Source organism: Sarcophilus harrisii, chromosome 2 (assembly GCF_902635505.1).
Source record: "Sarcophilus harrisii chromosome 2, mSarHar1.11, whole genome shotgun sequence".
Taxonomy (NCBI): domain Eukaryota; kingdom Metazoa; phylum Chordata; class Mammalia; order Dasyuromorphia; family Dasyuridae; genus Sarcophilus; species Sarcophilus harrisii.
In genome coordinates this window covers 522,477,816-522,490,259 of record NC_045427.1, presented here as the reverse complement: position 1 = coordinate 522,490,259, position 12,444 = coordinate 522,477,816, and the positions used below count along the sequence as shown (strand labels likewise).

General features: G+C 31.7%; 1 protein-coding gene across 7 annotated transcripts in view; it reads left to right on the top strand.

Moving 5' to 3' along the window:
- Positions 1 to 12,444, top strand: part of USP3 (ubiquitin specific peptidase 3) — a 104,389-nt gene that overhangs the window by 51,744 nt on the left and 40,201 nt on the right. For all 7 annotated transcript variants that reach the window (XM_023497765.2, XM_031955422.1, XM_031955424.1 and 4 more), the window contains 2 exons: positions 721 to 852; positions 11,228 to 11,311. In XM_023497765.2, coding sequence (XP_023353533.1) covers positions 721 to 852; positions 11,228 to 11,311 — 216 coding nt within the window. The remainder of the gene's footprint in view (positions 1 to 720; positions 853 to 11,227; positions 11,312 to 12,444) is intronic.

Here is a 12,444-nt window from a genome sequence, read left to right as displayed (position 1 = left end):
GAAGCTTTTCCTAAAATAATTTGTAATGCTTTTAAGAAATATATTAGAATGTAATTCTGAGGATTCACAACCTTCAGATTAAAAAATTGAAATTACATTGAAAATATTCAACAAGAAGAGTAGAAATACTGCCCTACTTCTCTGTCTGGCTCTTATTTTTTCTCTATTTCTCACACTTTGTTGCTCGTGTTGACTATTGTTTTGAACATTATACCAGCCCAGAGTTTGTATCTTTTTTCCTTCCTTTCTTCCATTCTTCTTTGTTTTATATGTTGTCCTTTTTCTCTTTTCCTTTCTTGAATGCTGTTTGTTTTAGGATTTCTCTAGTGAGGTAATTTATTTTATTTTAAAGGGTTTTTCCCAGTAACAATCTGGATTTAAAAGTCGAAATTGAGTATAATAATAATAAATAGATTAATGTCATTATGCTAGTATTGTCAAAAGATGAATAATTGATATCTCTGGCATTTAGTTAAATTTTCTTAAAAGTAATGCTTTATTAAATAAACTGCTCTTAATATTGTAGGTGAGCAAGAGTTTATTTTTGTAATAGATTAATATAGAATGTAGTATATATACTTATATTTGGACAACTGCATTTATTTTACTTCACTGTTTTGATTAGTATGGTCTGATTTTGTTGTTAGAGATAGATACTTAACCTTTCTGAGGGAATATTTTGATTAAAATGTATACTCATTACTATGGTTTTTTTTAAAGGTATGTGAATGGTCATGCAAAAAAACATTATGAAGATGCACAAATTCCCTTAACCAACCATAAGAAAACAGAAAAGCAAGAAAAAGTTCAACACACTGTATGCATGGATTGCAGTAGTTACAGTACATACTGGTAAGTTAGTGTTTTCTGGCATAACATGAATGTTGTCTTGGTACATCCATGTATATGTCTATATATTTAAATCTCAAAGGTTCTTAAATAGTAAATATGGATCCACAATTACTAGACCAAACTATCTGCTGCCTTAAAATCATGCTATCTTTAGAATTTTTGCAAATGAATACATAGCTAGTAAAGATTTTACTTCATTTACTTTCCCACTCCCCAAATCTCCTTCTACCAAAGCACACACATACAACAAACTTGACTGTTAATCTACATTTAATTTCATGATCTTCTTTACTGATCTTAAAGCTTTGGGAACATAAAAAATCATGTATCCTCCTAAAGTTTTGGCACTATTTCATAGATATATTTGTACATCCATCAAACAGGCAAACATTTATTAAATGCCTGTTCTGTGCTTGAAGATACTAAAGCAATATACTTTTGTTTTTGCTCTCAGGGAACTTATATTAAACACTTGCTGTGTTCACATGATATATAGTTGTTTCTTCTAAGCAGGTGTTTTTGAATGCCAGTGGTATTTAACCGTTTACATCTGTTGGTTATAATTTCAAATCATTAAATTTTTGTATTACTTCACTTTAGTATGTGGCACTGACATGTCAGGTCTTTGGATTCCCAAATTCAATCTGTCGTTCCTTCATAAAATGAGATGTATTTGGAGATATGATAAATGTATTCCTTTAGAATCATAAAATCCTTAAATTGAGCAAGTTCTCAAAGGCTAGACCTTTTTTTAAATTTCAGAACTTTTTTAGAGTTTGTTACATCTGTTGTAAAGGGATCATCTTTTAAGTTTAGAAAAATAAAGTTATTGTTTGGAGTTTCAAATAGTTATTTTATGAAACTATTTTAAAATGTGAAAGAAACAAAAATTTTTTAAAACTTTAGTAAATTTTTGTTTACCTATTCCTGATCTGTATTTTCAGTTTCAACAAACAAACTTATAGACTTACAATCATTTAATTTAAAAAAAATAATTTATAGGTATTTTTGGTTTGTTTGGATTTCTTTTAAGCAACTTTAGCAACACAAAAGTAGTCAGATTATATAAATTGCTTTTCCTTTCACTAATCTAATCTAATTTTCCTTTCATTAATCTAGTTCTTGGCATCTTCAATAAGGGATATAGTTTCCTTCCCCACCAGAAGTGTATTCCTAATTTTTCTTAGTTTCCTGATTTGCAACCAGCTCATTCATTTTTGAATTTTTGAAATTTTAAACTTTTCTTTCTTTATTACATATGGAATAACCTAAAGTAACAATTTATTTTGTTAGCTTTGTGTGTTCTTCAAGCTAAGATACAAACAGGACATTTTGTCTTCTTTTGGCATTAAAAACATCCTCTTAAATTCTTTTGGACGTTTTATATTCCAGCAAATACCATTTGCTTCCTATGCTATCAGCCTCACATTTCCAGGTCTGTTATGAGGCCATTGGATTATAAGAATAAGTACCCATAATTATCCTCTTTGGAGGTATGCTTTATAGTTCTATCTAACTTGCTGACTAAAGCTGATTAGACTAAATTTGATTTTTAAAAAATATTTAAAAATATTTTTATTACATTACTTATGATTTCAAGCACAAAAAACAATTATTATTCCTATCATTTTTTATAAATAGAAGGATCATTTGGGAATATTTCTTTAGCTTCTCAGTGCGACTTGGAACATGGAATTTCTCTATTTTGAAAGTTCTCTTCTGATAGAATAGACAAGATATGAAGTCAGACATATCTTCCATTTCTTAGATTTTTCAAATTGATATGGAGTCTCTACTCGTTATGATATTTTTAACAAAACAGATGTTCACTGGATAAAAATTAGAAACAGAAAAATTTGTTCTCTTTCATGTTTTTGAGATAGCTAGAACTTCTACAGACTGTAATATATAGAAATCAGGAAAATTACAAAAGACCAAAGTCCTGTCTCTCAGATATTTCCTGAAACAGAGAGGAGTCAGGAAAGTTTAGGGCTCTCTCCCTCCCTCTCTCTCTCTCTCTCTCTCTCCCTCCCTCTCTCTCTCACACACACACACAATCAAACCACAAAAAAAAAAAGAGAAGCAAAATAAAATACAAGCAAACATCAAAAAGAGTGAAACTGCTGTGCCGTGGTCCACACTCCATTCCCATAGTCCTCTCTGGGTGTAGATGGCTCTCTTCATCACTGAACAATTGGAACTGGTTTGAATCATGTCATTTTTGAAGACAGCCATGTCCATCAGAATTGATCATCGTTTAATCTTCTTGTTGCTGGGTATAATGATCTTCTGGTTCTGCTCATTTCACTTAGCATCAACCCATGCAAGTCTCTCCAGGCCTCTCTGAAATCATCCTGTGGTTGTTTCCTACACAACAACAATATTCTACAATATTCATATACCATAATTTATTCAACTATTCTCCAGTTGATGAACATCCATTCAGTTTCCTGTTTCTTGCCACTACAAAGAGGACTGCCACAAACATTTTTGCACATGTGGGTCCCTTTCCCTCCTTTAAGATCTCTTTGAGATATAAGCCCAGTGGTTCATTCTCTTTTAAATGAGAATTTGGCCTTAATTGAACATGTCTTGGGATGATTTAGAAAACCTTATCCCCATTCTGTATGCTTTCTTTGGTTAGTGTTCCAATATACTTACACCATACAAATGCTAAAAAGATGTAGGAATGCTTGAAAAAAAAAAAAAAAGATAATAAGGATACTAAATAAAGCATACAGAATAATCTAACATGTATCAAATATATAGAATATTTAAATACTTGTAGATAGTTTGTCTTACATATAAACTTTATATATATATATGTATATGTACATATACATATAAACTTAACATATAAATTTTATATGTAGTTTGTCTACTTGTAAAAAAGTAAAGAAAACCACCTCAGTTTATTAAAAAAGTCAGCCAATAAACATGGTATATGGTTAATTTATTTAAAAGAACATTTAAAAGAAAAACATAAGTTTTTCATTTTATTTTAAAGTTTTTATGAGAATTGGAGACTCAGTCTAATTTATCTTATCCCTAAGAGCCAGACTTGTCTTTGGTGCCAGAGCGTAGAATGAGGAACAATGAATGACTCTTGTTTTAAAGAGAAATTCTTTAATGATTCTAGACAGTCAGAACTGGAGTAAATAGTGAATCTTCTAGCAAACCTGGATGGATAACTACTTACTGCAGGTGTTATAGAGGCTCTTACTGTTCAGTTTTAGATTGGACTACATAGTCTTTAAGATTCTTTTCAGCTTAAAAATTCTATGATTCTGCCTTTCTCTTCCCACTTTAGCGACTCACTTTTAGTGATTGCAATTTACCATTTAAAATTATTTACATTCTGTATTTCCTGCCATCTTCTCCCCAATAAAAAACAAAAACAAAAAAATAATAAAAAAAAGAAAATTATTTACAATATGCCTTTTTTTTTCCAACTTATTTTACTCTTCATTATATATTATATGTTCCAGCCAGACTGGCTGTTCCTATACATGACACACTATTTCTCACTTCTATGCCTGTTTATAGACAGGCCTGATGCCTGGAATTTCCCCTCATTATCTCTTATTATAATCTTTTATTCCTTTCAAGGCAGAGTTTAAGTGCCTTAAGTCTTTCTTAATTCTCCCAGTTAATATTCTTTCTGTCTCCCAAATAACTTTGTATTTATTTTATACCTATCACCAATATGTGAACATATTGTTTTCCCCTAGTAGAAGAAAGTTCTTTGAGGACAGGAATAGTTTGATTTTTTTTTTATCTTGATGTCCTCAGTCATTAGCATAGAGTCCAGCATATAGCAGGTGCTCAGTAAATGCTTATTTAATTGAAATGATTTATTTATTCATACAGCATCTAATAGCAGGTCTGGGATTAGAAGCCAGCTACTTGTCCAGCTCCCAACTTAGACTTTTCTGTCAAAGCTGGAAGTTAAATCAGATTTCTGTAAGAGCTGTTATTTCAAAATATTTTAAAATTTTAACTTAATTTGAAGATAGAATATTCTCCTCTATATTCTTCTGTTTTCTAGTCAAATCTAGCTGAAGCTTATTTGAATGGTTTTTAAAATTGAAATGTGACTTAAATGAAACAAAATGAATTTAATAAATCAAATTGGAAGTAAGCGATAAAGATTTCAAGTGGTAGTCTGTTGGAATCCTAGTGTTAACTCAACTTGAAACAAGGTACTAGTTGAACTGAGAAACAATGGTTGTGCTCACACCTGTACTCACTGGAGTTCACAGGTTTGGAAGATTTCAGGGTTTAGATATCCTGATGAGATATCCGAATTCACACCTCCCTTGAAACTCTCAGGGCCAAGACCACTCTAGGAGAAACCTATAATCCCTCTCTCTCAGAAGAGATCCTATATAAGAAACAGACAGGCTCTCTTGGGGAGTTGAGCTGAAAATACTGAGAGAGGAGTTCAGCTGAATTAGTTTGGAGAAGGGAGTGTCAGTTCAGTTGAGGAGAAGCACTCTCTTGGAGGCACAACCAGATTCAGCACTCTGGGAGATTGAGAGCCAGAAGCTCTCTTAGAGGCAAGAGATTCATTCCATCTGGAGGCTGAAGAAAGCAGAGGCAAAGGACAAAGCTGCAAGAGCTCTTAGAACTAAGGAGAGAGAGCAGAGGTAGAAGCAAGGGACAATCTGCAAGAGCTCTTGGAACCAAGCAGAAAGATAGGCCTCTAAGAAAATTAACCGGGCTATATTGGAGACAATAAAAGATCTGAACTTTTAGCACCTGGCTGGGTGATTATTACTTTTAACTGAAACGAAGGCTGCCTCCAGAAAACCTCCCCAAGAAACCTGCTTTCTCCCAGAGAGAACTATCTTATTATTTTAAAGAAAAAAGAACACCACAGTAGTCAATCTTATAGAACTCAGTATTAGTGTTTTTAAGGTTGAGAATGTCCATGGCTGATCGCTGGCCTACAAATGATAGGTCATCTAAGGAATGAGTAAAATAATGAAAAAAGCAAATAGACAAATAGAGTCCAGAAGAAGGAGGTGTATATAATATAGACTAGTAAACACAGTAATGATTCTTGTATGTGGTTGGGTAATTTCAATGTAATAAACTATTTAAAACTGGACTAGAAAGAAAGTATAGAAATATAGTTTTTCAGAATATGGCTGTATGGTTTGGAGTATATTTGGCTATTTATTTGTCAATATGTTCTATGAAATGTGTGTTAGATTACAAAAAAGTCTAGGCTCATAAGAGGAATAGATAGAAAAAAGCAGAAGATATGTGTAACTGAAAGTTATGATTAATGTAGATAAAAGAATAAAGATACAAACTGAAAGTTTAACTAAATAAGCATTTATTAAGTTTACTATGTGCCAGACATTATGGAAAGCCCACTATTTTTTATTAGTTGTTAATGACATTAATAATGAATAGCTCACTATTTATTAGCCCTACTATAAGATCACATATGGTATCATAATTTTGTTGTAGATGGCAGAGGGTGGTTAAGGAAGAAATTTCAATATTGAACTCAAAAGGAGAAAGAATGAAATGATTAATGTGAGGTGATTTGAGGATAGAATACCATTGGTAGGGATGGGGGAAAAGAAGTGGTTTGAACAACCACTTATTAAGTATTTACTATATGTTTATTGTTGTTAGGTGCTAGAGGAAACACAAAAATAATTAAGACATTGTCTCTGTCTTGATGAAGTTGACAGTATAGCAGGAAAGATAAAAGACAGACAGAAATGTGTAGTATTTTACCAGTAGCTATATGGTAATTATAGTATAGACTAAAACATAATAGCTTAAGGGAAGTATAAGGATTCATTGTTCAAAGGATTGTTCAAAACAAAGAGATTTTTTTATTTTTCCCACTAGGAGATTTGTTCCATTTGGTCTAGCTTTGAGACCTAAAAGGAATTTTCATTAGAAAAAATTCAAAATAGCCAGTAAGTGCTTTTAAAAAGCAGTAGGTCTTATATTCACAAGAGAGGCTTAAATTAGTTTACCCCCACCCCAAATCCCATAATTACTTCATGTAAATTTGTATTAAATTATCTGTATGGATAGTACTTTCCTCCAGCAAAATACAAGTTCCCAAAGGGAAGAAATTGTTTTGTTCCTATCCATGTTATCCATGTTCAAATATAGACGCTTAATTAATGCTGGTTGAATTGATTTGACACCTCTAGGAGAGGAGAGCAGTAAGAGGATACAACTACAAGAGTGAACCAACACTTCCAATTTGGGTAGAGAAGAAATACATAAGTAGGGAACATCCTAGATTTAATTTCCATGATGGTTTAGTAAAAAGGCCTTATAAGACTTGATTAGTTCTCCTCCATTCTTCCTAGCCATCAGCTCCTCCTCATCAGGCCAGTTCAATGATAAAGTCACAAGCTGTGGTTTCATAAAATGGTACAGGCTTTTTTAGGCATATTTGATTGCTTCTCTATCTCTATTGTAACAAATCAGGAAAATATTCCCTCTCCCCCTTTTTTTTTGTTGCCATTATGAGGGATGGACTTTTTCAGTAATTTCTAGAAACTACTGAAAACATTCATCCTTTATGACTAATTATCTCTGAAAGTTGACATGGGTCCTAAGGAGATGTCTATAGTGAAGGCAGCCAGCTGCAAGTTAGATTGGGCTTGAAAAACCAGAGAGATGCTATGGATTCTATATCAGAGGATATGAATCAAGTCTGAATAGAAGAATTGCACATTTGAGTTGTAAAGACAAATACTATATCATAATTTTCCTATAGACACCATTGGACATAGAGGATAGATAACTAAGATTTCAAAAGATGGAAGTGAACAAGTTTTAGTGGGATGTTAGGAAGAGAGGAAACAAAGTATTGGGCATATTTAAGGGAGGAGGAAGTGTAGTTAGGAGGTAGAGTCGAGTAGGAATACAATATAACTGACCTTTTTGTGCCACCTTAGCCTCTCAGAACAGTGTTAGGCCCTCAGAGCCCCTGGACTTGTGGTGTATTGTTCTTAGCACTGCCGCATTATGCTATTCGGTGTTTGCCTATGCAGGAGCCATCCAATCTCTCCTCCTCCCTCAATCTTCCGCCCACCATAGCCAGACTTTCTGACCATCCTGGAGCCTTCTCAGGAGAGTCCTCCCTCCTTGTTCACTATGAACATAGAGTGTTCTAGGTTTTGTTTGTCTGTCTTTATTTGCTCTTGCTTGGAACTATCTTGTGTATTAACATTGTTGGAGAGATCTATCGTCTTCTCATAATAAGTTTCTCATGGGATTTCTTGATCATTATTTAGTCAGGCATGAACAGGGTTCATGTAAATGGATTTTACTGGAATTAGGTATATGGAATTGGGTATGTTGGTCTGCCTCTCAATGAGGCGGCTGTGTTGGTAAAAGTTCCTACTTTTTGTATTTGTTTCTGTAGCAGCTAACACAATACTTGACACATAGTAAGTGCTTAAAAATGTTCATTCATCTATCTCTATGTTAATTCCTAATCTCTCTCTCATATTCCAAGACCACCAACTGCTAATTGTATATTGCTACCTGCAGTCCAGTCCATCTTTAACTGCATATGTCCCCACTTTCTAAAGTTGCCTGTTTTTTGTTGAGGGTACCACTAACCTTTCTATTAGTAAAGTCATATCAATATAAAGGAACACATTATTAAAAAGTAACAAAATTCAGATAGAACGGAAGGATCCTATATTGGTATTGCAGTATTAAATTTAAAGTAAACAGCCCATTTTTCTTTAAACAATCAACACTACACAATCAAAAATGACAAGTACTCTTAGCCCTAATTGTCCTGTTGTGAGTTTTCTTAATTTGTCTTAGGTAAAAATTCTTTGAACACGTATGTAGTTGTTTGTGGGAAATATCTATTGGGTTAAAACAGAATGTGTTGATAAAAATTAAGCAACAATTCATACATATCTGTGAGTTTAATCTATTCTCTATAGTATTGTGTTGAAGAGATAGAAACAAGAAGTATTAGAAAGACAAAATGCAAACTTAATAACCACATAAAAAAGTTCTTAAATTCTTTAGTAATTGGAGACATGCACATCATGGTGAACCTAAGATGATACCATATATCCCAAAAAAAAAGAGCAAAACTAAAAATGATTGTTTCCCACCATGAGACAGGTAAACCCAGGAAAGACTTCAAGAACTGATGCAAAGTGAAATGAGCTATAATAGCAATATTTACTTAATATATATATTTATTTTAACATTATATATGAGAATATGTATGCATATATATATTCTCAATGATAAAAGATAATTTCCAAAGAATTTATAATGAAAAATATTATCCACATTTAGAGAAAGGATTGATCTGGATGCAGATTAAAGCATACTATTTTTCACTTTATTTTCTTCGTGGGTTTCTTTTTTGTTTTGTTTTGATGATGTTGTTATTGTTTTTTGGTCTGTGTTTTCTTTTACAACAAGGAAATATATTTTGTAAGATTGCATACCTATATAAATTTGCTTGCTATATCATGAAGGGGGGAGTAGGATAAGTAAAGAATTTTGAAATAAGATTTTTTTTTAAATGTTAAAAGTGGTTTTTATGTGTAATTGGAAAAAATATTCTTTTAATTGAAAAAAAAAGATAAAGTATTTAAAAAAAGATTTTAAAAGGTTGGGTAGCATCAGTTATATCCAAGCACAACTATCAATAAAAATAAACATTTTTTACAAGGCAAATATTATCATTTCCATTTCAGAGGTCTAGAAATTAAGCCTTGGAGATTAATGCCTAAGGTCATTGGTTGTAAAAATACATAGTTTGAATTGGGACTGGTATATTATCATACCACAGAAGCTTGTCAAACAAACAAAAACTAAAAAAACCATCTTATTCCTTGCATTTTTTCAGAAAAAAATATTTAGTGATTCTTTATTATTAGATTATTAGTGGCATATATTACATATTTCTACCATTAGTGTCAACATGCAGTTCTTGAGGGGATTTCTTTTGCAAGAGTTCCTTATACCAATGAAAACACAGGTCCATTTCCTATTCTTATCCCACTTTTGCAAGTCTCCTTTTATTTTGGCAAGTTTCAGGTATATGAGATACATTTGGATTCACTGACATTTATTAAACGCCAACATGTGCAGAACATTTTATTCAACCTAGAAAAAGACAAAACTTAGATAAGATGTGATTTCATTCTATTTTCATGGAATTTACAGTCTAATATCAAATATTACATATATATAAGTAACTTTAATACAAAATAAGATATAAATGCATTACGTCAAAATAAAGTAATATGATTGTAAAAGTCATTATTGATAAGAAGGTTTGGAGAAGTTAGAGAATTCTTCTTGTGGCACATGCCATTATAATTAGTTCTACCACTTGATATAGTATATAGCACATAGGAAATATTTAATAAATATTTATTGACTAGAAGCTAGAACTCTGTAAAATTGTAATTCTTCCAAAGTTTTGTCAGTTAAGAATAGCAGTGTTACTCATTATTCTGCAGTGATTATAATAAATGATTATACATGATTCCTGTACACTTTGAAAAATATGTTGGTATCATTAAAAATTATTTTTGTTCATGTTGAATTTGTCCCAGAACAAGAATTTGTTCATTATTACAGCATTAGTGATGGAATTATATATATAATTTCTCACAATATTTGCTTATGTAATAACATTGCAAAAACATTTTCTTTCTTCAAGGTAATTATCAATCTCTTAGAGGGACAGTTATTGTTTCACACATTTTGCACATTTCTTCCAAGAGTTAATACTTCAAAGAGAAAGACTATTTCTAGTTATTGGTATAACTCCTTTTCCCATCTCATAAACTTATATAAGGTGAACTTAATTACTTTTACCTAAAATTTCTTTTGAAACTTTAGTTATGTGCATGTTTTAATTGTACTTTTTTATTTAAGTTTTACTGGAAATTATTGAAATATGTGGTATCTTCATTTAAATATTTCTCCTCCATTCCTTTGAATCTAAGCTATATTCCATATAATCACATTTGGTATCTTTAGTTTACATTTAGTAACATAAATAGGACTTGTATTTTTCCTACATTTTTCTTTTATATTAAGAGAATTAAAAAGCTTAAAAACATGCCATGTTTCATTTTGGAAAGATAACTTGTAGAACCTTTGTAGCAAAACTGTGATCCATATACATAGAAAAATGTGAATAGACCTCTGTACGACAGTTGTATATTTAGTGTTCATAAAGTATTCCCTTAGATTCCAGTTCTACTTGAAATATTCACCAACCACATTAAGTACCCACAAAAACATGTGATCATCTTGGCAGTAGCTAAACTTTTGAATTATATCATTATTATGATTTTCTAATGTATTCTGATAAATATCTTCCCCGCAGTTATCGCTGTGATGATTTTGTGGTAAATGATACCAAGCTTGGATTGGTACAGAAAGTCAGAGAACACTTACAAAACTTGGAAAAGTAAGTAATATATAAATGGATGAAAAATTGAATGATGAAAAGCTGACACTTACCAGTAGGACTGCACAGGATTAAAATATAATTGGGAAAAATTAACATAATGAATAAAAATACAATAGAACACAGATAATATTAATGTAATTTTCATAGTTAATATTGACCTGCAGGAATCCATGTGTGTGGTTTAGTGATCCCCATTTCTCTTTGAGTTTGACACCCACTGGCGTAGGGAAATTAATTTAAAATGACTTTTTCCCCTTATTGAATATTATAAATGTTATATTTCTGGTATAATTGAAATATATAAATCTCTGAAAATTTATAAAAGCATGATTCTTATCTGTATAAATGATGTTCATTGGAGTGTCAGTTATACTTCTATTCATATCTTTAGTGTCTTTATTTCTTATCCAACTATGGTCACTATGCTCAACCAACTACAGGCAATTATTTCAGAGGAGCTGCTCAGGGAGTGCAGGTAGAAGGAAGGAAATATTTGAAAATGGTTTTCTAAAGCCACTGATATAGAATATATAAACTAAAATTATCTGTGGTTTCGGTGGATTCTTGTTTAATATGCCTTCTATCATTTAATCAAAGGACAATTTAATAATACCAATGATACATAAATTCATTCTAAAAAGGAGGAATTTTGATTGTTATGTGTCTAGTTACAATCTCAACTGTATAAATGTTTGAAATAGTAAATTCCTCAGTTTCCCTTTATAGCATGATCAGAAGGTCACTTCAGTAGGTGTGAAGGAGTTGTGACTTGCCTTCAGCCATTAGAATATATTCAAAACATCTATATATGGATAATTTTTTTTTCAGAGTAGACATGTAATTCATTAGAAATGAGTTGCCATCATATGGGCTTTAAGCTATAAGTAAAAGTCCAATCAACAGTTCTCTAGAGTGCTAAAGGTCATTGTAGTACTGAATTTGTCCTAAGAACTGACTGAAGTTTACAACTTGTTAGTCACTCTTTGTCATGAGTAACTTGCTACCTGCTTTTCTTTGCAGTTAATTCACTAAAAGTTTATTTGTTTGTTATTTTAATATTCCAGAAGCACTCACTCAATTTGGTGGTACTGATAAAATATTTTAAAATTTCAGCTCTAAAGGAAGTATCC